Source organism: Gadus chalcogrammus, chromosome 15 (genome assembly GCF_026213295.1).
Source record: "Gadus chalcogrammus isolate NIFS_2021 chromosome 15, NIFS_Gcha_1.0, whole genome shotgun sequence".
NCBI classification, from domain to species: Eukaryota; Metazoa; Chordata; class Actinopteri; order Gadiformes; family Gadidae; genus Gadus; species Gadus chalcogrammus.
In genome coordinates this window covers 11,540,058-11,561,446 of record NC_079426.1, presented here as the reverse complement: position 1 = coordinate 11,561,446, position 21,389 = coordinate 11,540,058, and the positions used below count along the sequence as shown (strand labels likewise).

At 42.1% G+C, this 21,389-nt stretch overlaps 2 protein-coding genes across 2 annotated transcripts; one reads left to right on the top strand and one right to left on the bottom strand.

The window, feature by feature from the left end:
- Positions 1-43: 43 nt before the first annotated feature.
- Positions 44-6,103, bottom strand: LOC130404393 (multiple inositol polyphosphate phosphatase 1-like). The gene is made up of 5 exons (XM_056609097.1): positions 5,380-6,103; positions 4,640-4,831; positions 3,110-3,207; positions 2,727-2,857; positions 44-1,420 (listed from the first exon to the last, which is right to left on the bottom strand). The coding sequence occupies exons 1-5, from the start codon at positions 5,981-5,983 to the stop codon at positions 1,051-1,053; spliced, it is 1,395 nt and encodes a 464-aa protein (XP_056465072.1). The 5' UTR covers positions 5,984-6,103; the 3' UTR covers positions 44-1,050.
- Positions 6,104-6,777: 674 nt separating this feature from the next.
- Positions 6,778-19,995, top strand: LOC130404733 (phosphatidylcholine:ceramide cholinephosphotransferase 1-like). Its single transcript, XM_056609613.1, has 6 exons — positions 6,778-7,010; positions 14,779-15,761; positions 16,847-16,964; positions 17,598-17,751; positions 19,065-19,231; positions 19,818-19,995. The coding sequence occupies exons 2-6, from the start codon at positions 15,094-15,096 to the stop codon at positions 19,992-19,994; spliced, it is 1,284 nt and encodes a 427-aa protein (XP_056465588.1). The 5' UTR covers positions 6,778-7,010; positions 14,779-15,093; the 3' UTR covers position 19,995.
- The last annotated feature ends 1,394 nt before the right edge of the window (positions 19,996-21,389 follow it).

Sequence of the window (21,389 nt, the reverse complement as noted above, 5' to 3'; positions counted from 1 at the left end):
GACTCCCGACAAGCACATAATGCTCTATTAACGTTATTACATAGGCTTCTGATCCTCCTGGTAGGTACCATGGCACTACAGTTTTAAAAGTAACCTACCTGGTTCCATGGCTGCACCATGAAGGTGCTAGTTGATATCGGCAGAAAATACAACTTCAGTAGCAGCAGAGAAAACAAGTAGGCCAATGCCTATAACCAAGTTAAATCTGTCGACAGTTGTCAGTAAAAAATGTTGGTCAGACATGTAGTAGACTAGACTATGAATATGTTAATGATTTAGGGATTACAGTCTCTAGTAATTAAAGATTAAGAAATTATTTGGCATAGCTCCCCAGCTCGACAGAGTGCTGTTCATTTCCATCATGTATTTAGCCTTGAATTATGTTTTCCCCATTATACAGTATTGCAACCATTCTTATTTAACCCAGAGAGGAATCATGCACACACGTGTGTTCATTCAGTTCTCATTTATATCGCATAAAAGCATTGTAATAAGTCACTTATAAACGATTACATAGCAAAAAAATATATATATATCAGTATTAATACATTTTAACTGCCAAGAAATGTAGTTAAACTAGTTTTAACTAGTTTAACTACATTTTATTAGTTAGCATGTCTTTGGACCTCCCACTCCTTTGTGGAGAAATAGGAAATATATTCTACACACAAAACCTGGATACAAAACCAGGCTAATGTGCCATTAATATTGTGCTTACTTTCCAACATGAATGTAAAGTCTGCCCTAAGCAATAGCATATCCAAACCTATTAAAAAACACAAAAAAACATTAAATTTAATTATAGAGAGGCTATAACTAGTCTTGGACTCCCAGCCGAACAGTAAAGGGTTTCATTCCCAATGTCCATAACGTCACCCGTAGTCATCCCTGAGCCTCAGCCCTCATCCCCTACACCAGACCCCCTTAACCCCCCCCCCTGCTCCTTAAAAAGACCTGTACCTCAAATCACTGTAAGTTGCTTTGGATAAAAAGGCACTTGCTGATGAACAAGCGGAAGGTAAATACAAACACTTCCTCACACTCTAAAAGCTACTTGCGCTGGGGGGGCAGCCGGCACACCTCCTCAAAGACACAGCCCTTCAGCAGTGGGAGATAGTGCTGCCTGAGGACGCGGTACAGGGGCGCGGCCTCCATGCCGGGGAAGGTCAGCGGCTCCTCGTTGAGCAGTGCCTGCACCCTGAGCTCGCCGCCCTCGTCGCAGTCGTACAGCGCAACCACCAGGTTGGCGGCGTAGGGCAGCGTGCGGCTGGTGCGGAAGGAGCGGCCCCCCTGCGCGGCGAAGTTGGCGGCCGTCAGCCGGACCTCGTCCTTGAAGAGACCCAGCAGGGTGAGCAGTGGGAGGAGGGTCTCGGCATGGCCCACCTGGATGCTCACCGCCTCCGAAATGGGACCGCCGGACCTGGGGGAGGGGAGACGGAGAGGAGGTACAAAGAGTCAAATAGGAAACTGAATAAATGATCATCAGACAGAGTTTTATGTCCTGCTTTTGTAACCTGTGGCCACCTGACACACTTTAGAATCAGTGCCTCACGATCACACGCTTAAAAACACAAATGAATACAACAATGACCATGGCAGCCATGCAAGGCAACAGCCAGCTCGTCTGGAGCCCGGAGGATGAGGTGTCTTGCTGAGGGACACCGAACCAATTAGCTAGAAGGAGCCAGGTTTTTAGACAACTTGTTATGCGTCTTGAGCAACATTACTACAACACACTACCGATATATGAGACTATTATAGGCAAGTAAACCAAGGGTATCCGGAATTGGCCCATAAAAGAGTTCATGATTGACTGCAGTTTTTGGGGTTACTTCAGGGGAGGTGTGTTCACGTAGTGTGTTCACAGTAAAAACAAACACTCATGTGAAATGAAAAATAACCCTATTTTAGGCAAAGTTCGTGGGTATCAAAAGTCAGTAAATACTCCGTAAGGTTTTGTTTCAGGGTCAATGAACTGTGATTTTTTTCCAGGAGTTTCAAGTCTCAACTTCAGGAAACCGATTGATCTGCTCAATGACTAACACTTTTTATAACCCCAGACCCCGCCACATAGCCCAACATAGGACACACACAAGCCTTGGTGCATCTAGAAAAAAACAAAAAAAATCTAAAATGCAGTATTTGAGTTTTCTCTTCATTTATGTTCATTCTCCATTTACTGCACGGAGCTTCTGCACATGCGAGCATTCTTTGGAGATCGGCTTCTGAGTCAGCCACCCAAATAATATATCAGCCTATAAAAGTAGACTGATGTTTTCTCCTCCAAACTGTACACCACATCCTAATGATTTAAATGGTAATGGCTAGATCATTTATATATACAGTGAAGAGAGTAGGTGATAAACCATCTCCCTACTTGACACCAGAAAAAGTGAAAAAACAGTTTATAAGAAATTCTTTCACCCTCACATATGACTCAGGTACACTATAGAGGGAACAGAATTCATGATTTATGAGTTTGCCATTAATACCGGTTTTGATGAACCTGTAAGCGAGAGGGTTTCTGTTAACTAAATCAAAAGCTTTTGGAAAATCAAAGTAATAACAAAGTATTCTCCTGCAATCTCTTTCACACCTCGTTCCTCAACCAGTACATTTTTTTTCGCCAAAAAGTTGTTAACCTATCATCAAGCAGAGTGGAGTATAATTTATAGCTACATGTATGCGTGTATACGTGTTGTATACCAAAACGACTTTTAACTTACTTGCTCTCCTCTGCTGCCTTGTCTAGCCGACTGAAAAGGTCATGGAACAGAATGCAGCTTGATTGGCTGTTAATCAGATGGCCATAGCCCCTCTTCCAGTATTGCTTCAGGTCATTTAAATACTCCATTACCTGCAGAAAAAGCACAAATGACTTCACAAACAGCACAATCTAAATTCCACTGCTACAAATTCTCGTCAAACAAGTTGCTGTCTTTGAACAAGTGACTAACAATAGTATTCAGATTATAACAATTTAGGGTCAAGTAGCTGTCATGATGAAGTATATTTAGGGCTATACTGTTGAACAAATAACTTAAGAAATTCACTTTTTATTTTTTTAAACGTCAGCCATTGGCAAACCAGTAGTTTAAAAGCAAGATACCTGAGCATCGACTTCATCAAAAAGCCTACACCAGGGGGAGTTGACCGTGTTGAGTGCGAACTCATAGGCACAGAAATGAAACGCAGCTTGTGTCATATCTGTTGAATTGAGGGGTGAGATGACATGTTAGAACCGGCGTAGAAAGTTATCGTTGAGTTAAATATACATTTTATATTTCTAACATGTATGTACATGTATATAATATGCATATTTTTCTGTACATTTCCAAAGTTTAATATTATCTTGCATCAGCTTGTGTAGCAGGTATATAAGATATATGCATGCATTCCACCAAAATTCCCTCATGTTTCATTTATTACTTTTATTTTGTGATCTTTTCTGTAAATAGTTCGTTTGGGAGCTTTTGTTATTTTATTTTGAAGTCTCGGTTGTGACGTCATCTTCATGCGTTGTGCTCGCCATTCCTCACTTGTTCTTTTGATGCTGTGAGGAGACTGACGTGCTGCAGTGTCCTGTGTATTAATGCTGCTGCATTATTTGTGCATTTATTTCATGCAGAAATAAATACACCACTGTCGCCACAGTTCCGCTGAAGTGAAACACCAACTCCCTGTGTCCTACTCCATACCACAACACACAACGCAGAGCCTGACCGGCTACACTTGCTGTATTTTTGTGTTTACATTCATTTAACCTATTTTATTTATATTCTCCATTTGTTAGCATTAATGGAATGCTGGCCAATGTTAGCTCATCCCTGTTGTTGTACACTGCCCCCACCACCAACAACTAATAACCCAAAGCCCAGACATTGTGCTGTTCAAACATGCTCATTTGGCTTACCACAAAGCCACAAGTTGTTTTTACTGTCTGTACTACGAGACGCAACATACCCTGATGTAACCTTAGAACTACAGGCGATCATTAACTCTTTGATGGGCCAATTATGCATACTCCTAGTCTACTAGCCTATTCTAGGCAAATATATTAGCAGAATGCAGCCCCACCTGCTGTACAAATTAATCCTTAAAAATACTAAAGTTATAATACTTATGTATTATGCAGATAGAATCATGAGTAGCATAGCATTACAAGTCATATCTATATATATATTCATCGTCAATATATGATGAAACTAACTGAAACACAATTTCTAATAATTGGCAAATCCCTTTTTAGCAAACCAGAGGATGTGTGGTGGAATAGGCCACTGTATTGTTCGTAGAGAGGCATTGTAGTCAAGTCATATGAAATTTGTGATATTGTATCCAAATCAATCATTGGTATCACATGATCACCTCTATAAAACAGTGAAGCGGACAAAGGCAAACTTTGAGTCAGTCATTAATGTCTCAGGGCCTCACCTCCCCTGCAACACCTTTCTACCAGAGGAACTTATCACCATCTGTACCCTATACTCTGTAAACTCTCCCATCAGCAGCCTCTGGTGGCTTGAGTTGTAGCTACAGTTAAAAGGTACAATAATTGTAATGTCAGTATAAACTAATTTGCTTTTCTTCTTGATAGTTCATGTTTGCACGAAAAACACACGTGTGCAATGGACCCCACCTGCATTGATGAGGTTGTATGGAAGGCCGAGGCGGTCTGCCATCTTCTCCTCCACCCTCAGCATTTCCGGTCCTAACTCAAACTTGTCGCGCTCGGCCATAGAGCCGGGTTTCTCTTCCACTTCCTTAACAAACCGGGGACACTCGTTGAAGAACCGCATCAGGGTATCGTTCACCGTGTGCTCAACTTCCTCTGTTTTGGGAGAACAATTAATGCATATTAAATATAATTTGATGGATAGGGTGTATAATGTAAACACATACAGTATGGGAAAATTATTCATCACTCACAATTTAGCAAAAATTGATGGGCAAATATATATATACATACATAATTGGATAGCCTTCATCTAAAAAAATAAAGATAGGAATCATAACCTAATCAAATAAGAATCAGGTATCACGCGCGCGCACGCACGCACACGCACGCACACACACACACACACTTCTGTCATATATGTCTATATCTATACACATCTATTTACCTCTCTCTCTCTATATATCTATATCTATATCTATATCTATATATATCTATATCTATATATGTATACAAATACACACACACACACACACACACACACACACACACACACACACACACACACACACACACACACACACACACACACACACACACACACACACACACACACACACACACACACGACACATCTATATCTACATACAGATATGGATGGATATATAGCTATTAAGCCAGTCAATCACAAATCTTGAGCGCACCTTCAACACTCCACAGGTCTGTGAGTCCTCTCTTGAAAGCCAAGGTGCTGTTAACGCACCTGTGCTTCGAGCTGGTGACGAAGCTAATCTTTCCACCTCGCAGCTTCTCCCTTGACACCAAAGATGGAAAGAGCTTCGACAACCTGACGGCCAGATGCTTGTGATCCAGTACACCTTTATCGGCAAGGCGTCCGTCCATGTCTTCGGTGTACCGCATGACGAATTTTTCCTTAATCTCACGCACCCAGATGGCATTTCCAGAAGCTTTGTGTACAATGAGGTTGTACAGCATCTGCATCTTCTCCACGTTTTTGCTCGTTGGGTACCGTGTCCCATGGCGTATTATGGCGGACAAATGCATTTCGCGACATCCTGGAGAGAGGGCTTGTAAAACTGATGTGTTTACAGCATATATGTCCCCAATAAGATGTGGATTGACTTCCTCATATCTTCCTTTTGTAGTGAAATATCGCGCAATCGTTGGGATGCTCGAAGTAACAGTCGCCCGGGCATCTTTAAGCATAGGCCTACAACATATAATAGCGCCTAAAAATGCATACAAAGTATACAAAATGCATGTAGGCCTAAAATAAATCCTACCCATGGTGTCTCTCAATAAGTAGTAGCCTAACGGACTTTGGTTTCAGCTCTGCTGATGTTATCTTAAAATGGCCAGCTAAAAGCATTCACAGAGTTTCCTCAGCCCCGCAGAGGAAGAGGTTGATGCGGAAATATCATGTGATTGTTGCACTATTTGAGATAAAGATATATTTCCGCAAAATGTTATAATAATACATTGTTGCACGACAACATAGGCCTATGTATTAACCGTCCGATGGTAGCGTTTGTATCTGTTGATTAAGGTATTTTGACATAGGACCTATCGATGCGTTTTGCATGTTAAGCTTTTTTTAATTTGTGAGTTGCTCATTATGTCCCGGTTCGGGCTGGGGTAATTTGCTAGGCTGCTTGACTTCCAACGTTTTTCCCCAGGCAAATAGTTCTAACAAATACGCCCTGGAAACAGCAATGAAAATAAAGATGTATATGGAAGGATAGCTAGATAAATAAAATGTGTTCAAACTGTTTTCACACTGTGACATATCTAGAAAGAATCAACAAAAAAAAAGAAAGTCAAACCAAAAAGGAAAGCTAGTTAAAACCATTGATTTATTCAAATAAACAATTCTATAGGTAGCAAATCTGCACTCGTATTCAAGAGAATGAAAAAGATAATCGTACCACAAATAAGTATACCATTACAGCCGGGGTGACATAAAACAAATATAAACATGGCTATTAAAAATTACAACTTCATGGCTCCAGCAGGGCATTTTCTGCGTGGTCCAACGCTATGACGTCACGGGAACTCCCCCCACTCTCTTACGTAGCGCCAACAATTCCCACTGCTAACCACGAAAACACAGGATCCACCACATTTACCTGACTCTACCTGCCGGCCGTTGATTTGGAAGCCGCATATCCCTTATTTTTTTTGTGCATTTAACTTAATCTATAGTTCTGTCTGTCGAACTGGTCTGTGGTTGGCTTTAATGTGTACAACGATATCAACGACTTATGCAATTTTCGGCTGTCTGAGCTACAAGTCTTCCCGATGTAACGCTCTTGCGGTAAGTGTCAAGCGGGCTCTTAAATAAACACGATTTCAAAGAGCGAGTTTTGGGGGAATACGTGATACGAACTTTATGGTCATGAATGTCACCTTTTAGCCCATCGTGATGGCATATGAGGTGGCCTTGCATGGCGATATTGCGCGAATAGTCGGGCTAACACGTCCCTCTGATCATGAATCCATACTGGACTAGTGCTGTCTTTTAAAGCCGTGTCTGATCTGCTGTAAGCTACAGGGTAGCCTGTCTTCCTAGGCTATAATTAATGTGTGGTGGTACACCCAAACGGATTGCAGCCGTGGATTTCCCAGTTAGTATTTGTCATACAGTTGCTCGGCCTATGTTTGTATTCCACGCTATGCAGGAATGCGTCGAAAATCCTGATTGCTTATCTGAATGTATGCTGGAGTGGTGAGTCCTAAAGTTACACGATGCATTGCCAAGGCAACGTGACCCAGTAGAGTCTGGTTAAAGCGAGTCATCGGTGAGTAACGTCACGTCTGTGGGATAATGTTAGGGTACGGCCGGGTTTCCGTATGTTGGTGGTTGATTAATGTTCTGAAGAGGGTAACAAATGGTGTATTATCATTATATCAACAAGAGTGACACACCTTTATTCACACTAATGACCCTGGTTTAGGACATCCACGGGAAATATAAAATAAAAGCCACAGGTCATTGGTTAAAACAGCCAAGTTCTTCACTAAACAGGGCACAGGTGTACAACAACAGATGGCGGTCAAAAGGTCTCTCTGTGGGCGGGTTCACGGGCATCAACATTAAGAAGTTACGATTCTGAGGGTTTTAAGTGATACACACTAGCCGACCTGATGAGCGAATGTTAATGTCCTTTGTGGTACTAGTTCAGCGTGCATTGCAAGCCTCATTGCCAATGCAAAACGTGTCGGAGTGTGAACAAGCCAGCATTTATACGTGCTGTAGGTAGGGACCGTTTTAAAGTAGGCCTTGTACAGGTTTTTCAAATGAGAATAAAACCAAATACGCAGTCGCATACACACTGTGTGACACACATTTCAATGTCTATATTCCTCGAAATACATGTACGTGATTATCTTCCCAGTGGTAAACAAATCGTCAGCGTCTTGGGTGTAGGCCCAATAATACAGTAGAAGTACTGTCGACACAAAACAATGCCTATGCTGCACAATGGTTCTGTGTTGTGATCTGGAATTATGCAATATAGGCCAACATTCTCAGAATTGATTAACATAGGTCTATTAGGTCACTTCATCATGTAAAAGTGATATTCTCTCTGGTATCAGAACTAATCTTTCAACCGGAGGGGTAAACATCTCTAGTACTTTTGGGTTACTTCAAGTTGTTAGTAATATGGATGACTTATTTTACCCAAAAGCTAAATAAATGTGATATGTACAGCTAGGCATAATAACAAGCGTAATAAGCTACATAAGTATCAACGAATGCTTTTGTCTTTTATTGCAGCGTAGATAAAGGTATATATATGTAGGTCAAATGTTATGGATCTCTGATTATTGGAAATTAATCTTGCATACCTTATTAGAATAACATAAAATAACTCGAGCTTGCTAGGCTCCCATGTTGCAGACCGGTTTCTAATATCCATTTCAACGTTTAACCCTAGTTCCCCTTATGGGTGAATAGGGACTTTCTCCTCGTGACATTCAGATGCACCGTGAATAAAATTGATAATTAGTTAAATATTCTTACGACCTTGATTCACTCTGTTGAATTACTGAATTGGTAATCTGCTCAATCAGCTGATTTAGATAGTTTGATCTAAAGCAGAGAAAATCCTTCCACTAATAAAAGGTCCTTAGGTTGAGTAGAAGGATTGCTGTCAGTGAGGTATTCAGTTGTCCATTCTACGTATATATTTATTGTTCCAATGTCCTCCACAGAAGGTGAGATCGCCCGTTGATACCAAAGATACGTGGCATCATTTACCCGTTTGTACGTTCAACAGATACTGCCTAGTTCTCACTTCCTTCTCAGGGTGTTGGGTTACAATGATCTGAACATGGATGCTAGTCAATGAAGTCCCCACCAGTGATTCACTTGTTTTATAGTGGCATCCGAAAATAGGAGGTAATAGTACACAAAAAAACAACTCTCTGACAGATTGTTGACATGGTGTGGTGCTGGGTGTGTTCAGACTTGACACGTTAATAAGTCCCTGCTCCAGTCACAAGGGGCTTTGCTCATTACCGGATAACACCTGCCTGCATGATGTTTATTTCACTACTTAGCCCGACTCTCCAGAGTATTCCTCCTCCACGTCGTAAGCAACCTTCTGTCCTCTCCGTCCCCTCCCCTGGGAAACTTGCAAGATCAGGTTGTTTTTTTTGGATGGTCAGGTTCTGTTGAGTAATCGCATTGTTGTAATGCTGAGATGTAGAGATCTCATTCCTGTGATTGTTCTTTTGTACAGACTGATAAAAGTTGAGACATACTTCCTACAACATATTTATTACCACAGCAAAGCTAACTTTTGGATAAGTAAGTTGGGTTACAGGTTACTATTAATGCATCTTTTATGCTCTACCAATGCTTTGGTAGAGCCAACAACTATTGGATCTACCAAAATCTATTAGGCCTGCATGATAAGATACCTGGTCACCTTTAGCGGTGTAATACTTAGTGTTACATTTTCGGAGGCCATACCAGATATCTGTAATCAGATAGTTGCTCAACATGCAACCCTTTGTGACCCACCATTCCCTGCTGTTCGCACAGTACGCACAATACTCAATAACTATTGTCTCTCCCAATCTACAATAGTTAATTCAAGGCTACTATCTGAGGAAAATGGCTCCACAACTGAATTTTCTTGGCATTATAAGCACCAAAACAAATTTGAATGCGTTGCTCTCGCTGCTTTCCAGGAACTGTTTATGTTTTAGGTTTTTTAAGCAGCTTGAGTGTAGTGCTAGTTTAAATCTAGTTTGTCATCATCTCTTTGGCACCCGTCACAAAGATAATCTATTTTAACTCTAACTATTTTAATTAAATCAAGTCCTTGTAGGTTGTATGTAGCGAGTAAAGTATAAAAATAAGTTAATGACCATGATTATAATTAATAAGATCAATCATAAATAAGTTAAAAAGCATTTCAGCAAAACCAATGTTCCAGTTGATCGGATCTTACTGGATCGTGTTCCAGGCCTATCCCCTTTTTGAAATCGGACATGCACGATACAGCTAAGGCTATAACAACAACATGGCCAGAATTACTAACAACATAGCCAAATTACTATTACTACCGTACCGCTAGCTTGCTTGATGTTAAGGCTCCAGACCATCGTTTTTTCAGGATCTAAGTGCCGGTAAAGATTAGGCTAGTTTGAATACTTGTGGCAAGTCGGTGGCTGATATGAGCAAAATGCAAATCATCCATCCATTATTGAGCGCGCCAGGCCTCAGTGTCGGATGTCATGATTGGTTCCACCATTGGGGCAGACTTCTGCTAAGATTCAGATATGTTAATTGCACTTGGATGAATCACTCCAATAATTAGAATAAACTCTCTCTGTTAAATAGCGCCGGGCCATTTTTGTGTGAATGATTGTTGGTTTTCTGTTGCTACAATAGGCTGGGAAATGTGCAGCTGACGTGATGCTACAGAACAGTGTTTGGTCAATATTTGCTTTGCTCTTCCACCCTGCCCTGTGTGGTGCTTTAAGAGGGAAGTGGTAAAAGAATACATATGCACCTGTAGCTGCCTCGGTTTCTATTTTTTTCCAAATACTCATGGGACCACGTTTTAAGAAAACCTAGAGAAGGAGGAAACGTACAACAGGTGACAAAGAAAGGTCAAAGAAATCTCGGCTTATAGGCATTCTATTCAGGGGCTGGAATAGTCTGGCTGGAGCCGGATTTTATCTTTTGTTTGGCTTTAATGTCACCCCATTGTTGTGACTTTGTAATCTGCCTCATCTTTGTAGAGTTGGTTTTGGTTATGACCTTTTTATCAAGATAAAAAATAGTAACATAATTGAGTCAAATGTAATGTGGCACTTCTGATTATGACCTGTGCTCCTAGTTCTGAAAAGAAATGCCTTTGTGATGCTAATCTTTATGACATTGCATTACTTGATGGACAGCTCCACCTCCCTTGGGTAACAGAGAGATCGAAGTTACTTGTGGATAAAGTTACAGGTTGAAGAGGAAAAGTTGTTCAAGCAACCATCGGGGAGTTGTGAAGCACAGTAGATGGGCAGGTAAAAAAGTTCCCGGTTGGGCAGTTCCCCCAAAACACAGGAAGTGGAGGTAAAATAGGCAGGGGAAAGTCAATTGCCAGGAGGGCAAAGGATCCACGTGTTGGAAGTCGTGCTCCTCGACGTTTTCTTTTTTCAAGCAGGTCAAAGATAACGAAGGATTGGAAGGGTGTGTAGCCGGGTTAAGTTCTTTGTGGTTCACACGCAACCTTATAAATGTTTCGGAAGTGTATAGGATAGTTGAAACCATGATGAACATATTTACTGTTATTTCGTTAATTTCCTTGAAAGTCAGCCTTAAACTTCTTGTGTTTCTCAGCTATGTGTAGGTTTCTCACTGGTAACAAGTCCAGTACCATCCTGTGAAACACTTCATAGACTTTCGTTGACGGTTGGATATGTGAGCCTGGCTTGGTGTTGTGACTGGAAACACACACACACACATTTACATTGACATTTCAATTTAGGGCACTTAGCAGACGCTTTTATCCAAAGCGACTTACAATAAGTACATTTGTCATAAGAAGGGTATCAATATATCGCTGTCGGTACAGAAAGGAAGTTCATAGAACCAAGTGTAAGTCCAACAATCGCTAGGCTAACCAATTCCCCGTGTTACAGCAATGATAGCAGCTACTGCAGTTGCTACACAGTTAAGTACTATAATATAATACAATACAATACAACACAATACAATACAGTGTACATTGGTGGCCAGAAGGGGGAGGGTGGCTATGCAGTGTCGAGGTGGACTCTGAACAGGTGAGTCTTGAGTCTTTTTTGGAAGATAGTGAGCGACTCTGCGGTCCTGAGAGCGGCAGGGAGCTCGTTCCACCACTGAGGTCCCAAAACCGAGAAAAGTTGTGACTTTGCTGAACGGCTTTTGCTAGCTCTTAGCGATGGCGATACCAGAGGTCCTGCTGAGGTAGTTGAGCGGAGGGATCGAGCTGGGGTGTGTGGCTTTAGCAGTGCTTGGAGGTAGGCAGGGGCAGTTCAACACACACACACACACACACACACACACACACACACACACACACACACACACACACACACACACACACACACACACACACACACACACACACACACACACACACAAAACTAGCCCCCTGGATTCCTGAAACGCATGCCATTGCTTGTGAATGAGAGTGGGGACCTTTTCAAAAGTGTGTTTGTTCAACACATTGCCTCAGACTGCGGTGAGGTAGTCTGAGGCAGTTGGAACCAATGACCTAGGCAAACCTTAGCTTACTTAGCAAAGGTCCTGGGTGTCTGTCAAGGTGCAGGTAACTTGGCGACACCTTGCCGTCCTGCTGCCTGTACCCCCACAACCAAGTTGGGTAATTATTTGTACACCTTTTTAAATTGGTACTCATACACAAAAGAGTCGTTTTTTTAATTCCTGTCATGTACTGCTGTAACACCCTTATTTCCCCTCTGATGATATGGGCATTAAAGTGTTCTGGTGTGGAAGAAATCTGTCAGGGCGATGTATTTCCTCAAATAGGCCTAGTGTTTTGAATATGGTTTCCCCAGGAAACAATGGCTCATATCCCCTTGATCCTTTCAGTCTAAAACGAAAAAGGAACCCTTTTTTCGTTTTAGCACTCCAGTTGAATGAGCTGATTTCTGTTTTATTCTAAAGAGGGAAGCTTTAAGCTGCGATAAAAAAAACAATATTGGACAGTCTTCCAAGACACACAGCCCATGTATTTGTTGATTTGCACCTCGTCTGCAGAGAAAACAGAACCAAATTGAATCACGGAGAAGCTCAACTGCATTTGCATGACATAAGCGCTATTGTAACTGTAAACGTATGGACATTTACCTCCTAAAGGTAAAATAAAACTGCTCTCTAACTAACTAGTGAGTTATGCTTTCTGTAAACCTTGTAAACTTCCTTTTTGATTTGTACTTCAGTTCTGCTCCTGTCTTGTATTTGGTTGAATTGGTTGCGCACACACGGGTTCATGTATATATTCTACATGTATATATTCATACGCACAGGCATAAGTAGTTTAAGTCTATGCGTCTTGATTCTATGCTTTTCTATTATTGAGTCACTCCCTGCAGACTGAGGTTGATGAAGTTTAGTTTGCACACTTAGCAGAGCAAAGGTCCCTTAATGGCTGCACCGCTTAACAATCATTACTCTTAACTTAATTATACATTGTAAACGGAACACCGTATGTTCTCTCTCTTTCTATCCCCCTCCCCCACTTCTGAGATCTGTAGCTAGCCAATCAGAACGGCTCTGCTATCAGCTCCCGCCTGCAGTTTTCTCTCACTATGCTCTAAGCTATCTATTTATTGATTTTACTTTATTATTTTAACCCCCTTCTAGAGTTTGTGGCAAATATTATCCAGCGTTTGTCAATAACATTGAAGGCAGAATGGAGTCGGGTCACGACAGCAGGTGGCTGCGATGGCAGGTGTCCGTGTGAGCTCTAGCTGTAGACTATCCCATGTTAAATCCATTAGCTTAGTCCTGCTTTGGTTCTGTTTAACCTACATGAGACTGGTTCATCACAGGCTAATGATGATTGGTAAGCTTTATGCCTGTTACCATTTTTTTTTATACGAGCTTGAGTAAAGACAGTATAGCCAATATTGTTATCTGTAATCTGTTAGGATCTTAAATGTTCTGAGACCGTGAATGGAAGAACAGGACTAGATGGCAGACGATGAGTGCAACAACATAAAAGTGCAGAGTAGAAGCAACCTCTGGTGAGGGTCGATAGAAGTCTCAGCCCTGAAGCAAAACAAAGTAGTAAACAGTTAAAACAGGTCACAGTGCCAAGCTATACCAGGGGAACACTAGTTGGGTGAGGTTGGGAACAAAGCTGGATTTAGCTTTGTCTCAAGATATTTGTTTTTGCGTGGCTCCTTTAACTACTACTACTTTTTACTATTATTATGGTTGTATTTGTCATGTGTGATCTACATTTCTATTTGTAATACCATATGACTTTGAGACTTTCCATTTTCCTGTCATCTGACACGGTGTTTGGAGCTGTTTACTGGTAAACTGTGCAGTGTGGGCTGAGAAGTTGGGCTCCTGGCCCTCGTGATGTGGGGGGGGGGGGGGGGGTTGACCTTCAGCCTATTAGATGAGTTTCAGCTGGATATCTGTTCCTCCCCCCCTCTCCCTTCCTCCTACTTCTTCTTCTCCTCCTCCGCTCCTACAGTCTCCAGCCATCAGCCCTGGCCAGCAGCTGATCCTAAAGCTTGCTTCACACCACCGTGCGGCAACTCACCGCCTCCATTCATTTCTATGAGGGAAGGGTGGCAATAATTCATACACTCGGAAATTGATCTTGCAGGGAGCCGATGTCAATGTATTTTTTGTATTTCTCTATGATTTAGAACACTCCCAAGTGACCAGTAAGTACAAGCTTGTGGTTGTGGTTTGGTGTTGACTCACTATATGTCATGCCATGAGATAGTGTCCGTAACCCATTGCAACACTGTCAAGAAGAAGTGAATAGGAAAGCTCAACTCCCCCTGTTTTATGTCTTGTTTCCTCTTTTCTTATCTGGGATTTACAGGACGGAAGACCTTCAGAAAGCCGATGAGATGAAGAACCTTCCATAGCCAGAACCTTGGGCTACAATCTCAACCTTCAACCACACGGGAGAGGTCTTCAACTGTGACGGAGAGGACAGCGGCGGCAGCAGTGGTGTTGGTGGTTCCATGGTCTTTAATGATCCAGGGAACACCATGCGCCATACCTCGCGAGAACTCGCCGTGGACCCCTAGACTCTCAAATCTCCCTCCGGTGAGAACCCGTTCCATTGTCTCCCCTTGAACAACAACGACAACGACCCCCTCCCCGTCCTCCGCGGTTGCCCCTCGCCGAGGTGATGAAGGACGTGACGGAGTGGTTGGAGCAGGACGTGTTGCGGTGGCTGTGCGAGGAGGGCATGCAGGAATACTGCGATGCCCTGGGAGGCGCAGACGGCACCGCCCTCCTACGGCTCACCGAGGCCGACTTCCGGTCGCCGCCGCTGAAGCTGGTGTCGTCCGACGGCGGGCGGCAGCTGCTGGAGCGACTGGAGACGCTGCGGATTGCGGCGCACATCGCCGCAGCGCACCGGAACGGCCACCTGCCCAACGGGCACGCCAACGGACACTTGCCCAACGGCGTGTGGAAGGCTGAGGCGAACGGCGCGCCGCCGCCGCCGCCGCCACGGCTCAACGGCGTGCGGCACGAGATGGTGCACATCCCCATCCCCAACGCGAGCGCCTCCAGCGGCCCCGTCACCACCTCCTCCTCCTCGCGCTCCCACTTCCCGTCCGAGTGGGGCAAGACGGCGGTGGCCTTCCTGTACGCGGTGGTCTGCTTCGTGACCACCACCGTGGTCATCTCGCTGGTGCACGAGCGCGTTCCCACCAAGGAGCACACGCCCCCGCTCCCGGACAAGTTCTTCGACCTGTTCGACCGCGTGGAGTGGGCCTTCTCCATCTGCGAGATTAACGGCATGCTGCTAGTGGGGCTGTGGATCGTACAGTGGACCTTCCTCAAGTACAGGTACAGACCACTTCAGCCTGTTGAAAGGCCTGATCTTGTTTTTTGTGTTTTTAATACATAACCCTAGGTCAACTCTAATGTTGTATTATATTCGTCCTTAATTTGTCCACGTACTTTTTTAAAGATTTAATTTTATAGGAGTGTTGTAATGAGCGGTGCTTTATATGAAATGTGCCACACACCATTGCGTTATACTATGAGTGTCCTAGAAAGTTAACACTCTCTCTGACCCGCCACATATAGCCAGCAAAGACAAGCGTGTACCATCCTTTTTCAAAAATATTCCTATGTGTTCCACAAACTTTTAAATCCAAGTGTCAAATAGTGTAATGGGTGGCAGTTTGCGGAGGATGGGGATTATGAAAAATGGGTGGGCATTCGTTAATACATCGATGTTTGGGAGACATTCGTTTTTGAGGTTGTTTCCATGTTCGATAACTCTGTTGTCTGTCACTCCTTCTGCGGAAGTTGCGATCCAAAACAAAAGTGCACACCATCATGTTATCAAAAGCACCCTATATTCACGTCCCGAAGTGCAATTAAACATTGGCTATTAGCACTGACTGCAATTGAAATGAATGATCAATATATATACGTGAAACCTATATTACCGTTATAGATGTATATAAATGTAGTTTACCACTATGGATAATAAAGTTATGTTTGATAATAAAAGGACTTGGAAACCTAAATAAGCTGTTACCGCAGACACATCCTGCAACGTGCAGTGTCCATGGTGACTATGATAAAGATACCCGATTTTGATTGTAAACTGATATATTTGCTGATGCAATCTTGCTTTTTTTCTAAAGGGAAATCGCAGTCCATACAGTCAATGGACATTCTGCTCCATGGTTTTTAATTATTTTCTTGATTGATTGATTTATCAGCACAAAGAACAATCGCGTTCAATGTAATAGGAACGTTACGTTGTAAGCTATGATCTATCTCATTCAAATTTTAAAATTCCCTGGAGTTTCCATCCAGCATGCATTTTTCATCTAAAGTGGCTTACAAATGAGCTTGAACACCGTCCAGGGTATGCCTCCACTTAGTTTTTAAAACATGACTTTGTTCTTTTGCAGGTCTATCATTGGCCGACGGTTCTTCTTCATTGTCGGGACGCTGTACTTGTACCGCTGTGTCACCATGTATATAACCACCCTGCCTGTTCCTGGCATGCACTTCAAGTGCTCTCCAAAGGTAGGATGTGGCTCATTGTCTATATATAGATATAGAGTGTAATGAAGAATAGGCTGCCTTTTTTAATGCAGTCATCATCTTTCGAACAACGATCGGGAAGCATTTTAATGCTTTGAATATCTATTCACAATATGTACGTGCGTGTGCAGAGATGGATCTGATTTAGATGACCATGTAGTCGTTGCCTGTGGTGGAGGTTAAAGGTGATCCGTCATGATGGACTTTTCTCGGTACGTTTCCCAAGAAAAGTTGGAGCATTGACGTCGTTACCCTGGGATTTGCAGTCTTCACATTGTACAAATGGACCCACATTTCCCAGGATTCATCAGGGAAACAAGCAGCACTCCCTAACATTAGAACATAGTCTAGCTTGATTGTTCCTCTTACTTTTTCTGTCTGTCTCTGCACACCTTGCAGACTATTCCATAGACTGCAAGCCAAGCTGTTCGGTCTAGGACAAAATAAATTACTATTTGATACCAAACTAGCTTTCTTTTTGCCAAGCTGTTCGGTCTAGGCCAATATAAAAGACTATTTGATACCAAACTAACTTTCTACTTCCCAAGCTCTGCTAAACCATTTGTCTATGCCTGAAGACATGACTCTGTTTTATTTGTGTGACTGTTTGTCCAGCTCATGGGGAACTGGGAGGTCCAGATGAGGAGGATAATGAAGATGATCGCAGGCGGCGGGCTGTCCATCACAGGATCCCACACCATGTGTGGTGATTACCTGTACAGCGGGCACACAGTCATGCTGACGCTAACATATCTCTTCATTAAAGAGTGTAAGTTCCGCTACTAGCAGCTCTGTGGTCTGTTCATGTCGCGTGGACCTGTTTCCCTTTTTCATTGAGAAAGTGTGGAATTTTTACCATTCTTATTTATATGAAAACGTATCATTGTAAATTATTTTGGTCCAATCACTTTAGCTTTACATTGAACGCTCAAAGATCAATCAGCAATAAGACAAATAGAAATGCGTAAAACTAAAACGCTGGGAGAGTAGGACAACTTTTTGATAGAACTGTCTTTTAGAACTGTGCAATAAAGGTTAAAATATGGTAGTTAGAACTTGAGGTAAACCAGACATTAACCATGCGTCACCCAGAACTTGACTTTTTTTAAATTTATGCCTTAGCCAAAGGGGAAATGGTTTAAATATTTAGAGACGGTGCAGCTTATGAGTGCAATGCAACTCATCCTGATTAATTGTGGGAAAAGGAAAACAGGCTCATGCGGTCCTTCATTTCGGACCCAACAATAACTGCGGATGAATTTGCATAATGCTGTTGAAAATTGGCTTCCTGGTGACTAAAGCAGGTTTTATAGCATTGTACCACAGGCCTAAACCTCATTGGATAACTGTAACAGGATAAGACCAATGTATGTTATTTTTACTAAATGTAGGTAATGATTTATACATGTACCCACAACTGTGACCAAGTTAATATCATTAAGTGCAAACTTATAGTTGTATAGTTTGGGCTTTTGTGGCGGCCCCTGGTGGTTCTGGCTGTACTGCACTTGAGTTGATCATACAACAGCTATGAAATCATAAAGGCATAGCTTCAAAGTTGAATAAAAAACAAGTTTACAGTGCTTGTACTTAGGTTTGAATAATAATGAAAATATGTGGAGGCATTTTCTTGTGCAATCTCTTATCTCACTGATAAACCATGTTCAGAGATAGTTGTGATGTAAACATTTTCTCTCCAGCACAATCGGCTTTCTATCGGCTTATCAAGTTGGGTGATATGATTTAGGTGGAATAACTCGTTTGCATTTAGTTTACATTATGTGGCATTACAATAATTTTGAATAATAGTTCTGTCCCTAGAAGACGTCTAGGGACGGCTGGTGGCATCAATAGGAATAGTTATTTATATTATTTTTAAAGGAAGACAGAGGAAATATTTATATTACCAGCGTTATCTCAGACACTTTCTATTGCCCATCTGTCCTGCGTGATCATTTTGCTATCGTGAATCATCAACCTTTTTACCTTTTTTAGTGCTTACCCTGGCCTTTTCACTTGAGCAAGACTCTTGTCCTTTTTGTAAATCTATGTTTGACATATGTTTCTTTGATGGAATGGCAGATTCTCCGAAGAGACTCTGGTGGTACCACTGGATATGCTGGACCCTGAGTGCTGTTGGTATCTTCTGCATCCTGCTGGCCCACGACCACTACACTGTGGATGTGGTGGTGGCATACTTTATCACAACCCGCCTCTTCTGGTGGTACCACACTCTGGCCAACCAGCAGGTGAGTCCTGCCTCTATCTCAAACTATCTCAAATCTCATAATTGTTCGACATATTTTACATCAAAGTATTAAACAAACATGAAAAAGGCCAGATACAGAGTTGTTTCTGATCTGGTACAGTCAGATGGGGGTTGTGTCTGATTGGTGTAAAGGCTCATTCACTATGGATCAGGCGTTAGTTACTGCAGCAGTTACTGTAAACTGCTGAGGCGATGTGGGAGTGTCACTTCATGGCCCCATTTGTGTGACATCATGTTGTGACCTTAAACCACTCCCTCATGGCAGGGTTGCTCAGCTCTGGAAATGACAACACGCAGTCCCGGCTGCGCCCTTTTCCACAACCTCATGCACCCCCCACCGCCGCAGTTAAACGCATATAACCCCATTAAAATGAATGGTTGAACTGGCGTTTCCGGCACAATGACTGATTCAGTTTTAATGTAATGACTTAGTAAGACAGGGGTTGTTTATGATTGGCTGCATTCAAACAGGAGTTGTTGAGGATATTCTCAATGGAGCATGGCAAGTTGATGAACATTTTACAAAACGATGTTAAATCAAAATGTTCTGTTTGTTTCCATTCCAGTCCCTTAAAGAGACGTCCCAGAGCAACCCTTTCTCTCGGGTGTGGTGGTACAGACTTTTCCAGTACTTTGAAGAGAATGTGAACGGCATAGTCCCTCGGAACTACCAGCTGCCGTTGTCATGGAGACTGTCCCATTGGAACCGGAACGTACAATACAGCAAACTGGAAGTCCACTGACCCCCCCCCACCCCCCCCACCCCCCCACCCCCCCCCCTCCTTCCAGGGCAACATTGAAATCTATAGGGCTGACCTTTCACATCTCATGGCTAGTGTTGGCGCCCGTGGCTAACAGATCCCTGTTTAAATGGTTTGCACTGTGACCCATGACTTTCTTAACATCACATATTTCTGCTGTATTGTATCAAAGACAAAATATCTGATGATACTTGGCACTATTAATGTATAATCAACCTTTAATTTTGTTTTACTAGTGTGTTTTCCCCCATTGGGCGATTTCATAATTTTCTTCCTAAAGATTGAGCTAGCATTTAAAGACAACATTTCAAAATTTGCATTTTTGTTTTAACAGCCATACCGACTTCTGCGTACATTTTGCTGACACAAAACTGCATTATTTTGTGTTGGTTTTAAGTGTTAGTTTATTTATTCAGTGCAAATAGTGTCAATCACCGTTAATTTGATCAAATGCCATAAGCAGTTCCTTTTTTTTTTTTTTTTATAGTAAATAACCTTTTCTAAACTATCCTTGCAAAAAGTTAGATGGCAACAAAAATAATAATTTTGTAGTTAACTCAACTTTATTTTTCAAAAGATTATTTCCAAACCAATGCTTTTCTAGATTTTTACATGTTTCAAGATAGAGAACGGAGAGCAGACTTAATCAGACGTGGTTTATAGCATTATTCCAGTGCCTTCCTTTCCTAGATTGTGCAACGGATAAATAAAATGTGGACGTATCCACAAGGTGGCATGAAGTTATTAAAAGGTTGATAGTTCGCATGAATGTATGAATAATTATGCCAGCCTTACCTTTGAGATAGTTCTTCCCAAAATCGAGTGCAAAGAAACAATATATCCTGTTTGTATATCAACGTTTATCTTAATCTTTGACATGTTTGTTCGAGTCAAGCTACCCTTGACTTAGGCTCAGCATCTATTTATTGTCTTGCATATTTCCTTTTCAACCTCAACATGTGCACTATATATTTTTAAACGTCTTGTACATAATGTGAGATGGCTTCATTCATAGATGTGGTGAAATGGGTAAGGGTGAAAATGTTAACGATTATATTCGTTAATGTCTTGGATTTGTTTACCAGTCTTGTTGCTGCCTGTATGGAAGGGGTTTCATTGAAGCCCCAGACTTGGTACCTGATTGGGAGATGAATACGGTCTCAAAGAGCCTTCAATTTGACAAGTTTTTTTTTTTTCCGCTTATGAATGCATGAATCATCTGGTTTACTTTAACTTTGAATTGTATTCGGTGGTACAGAGGGAAGGCGTCCAGCTGTAACAATTGTACCATTTTTATTCAACTTGACAAAAGGTTATTATGGGGAATGTTGTGCTGTGAATCCGGATCCTTTCGGGGGACTGAAAAAAGTTTTTGAG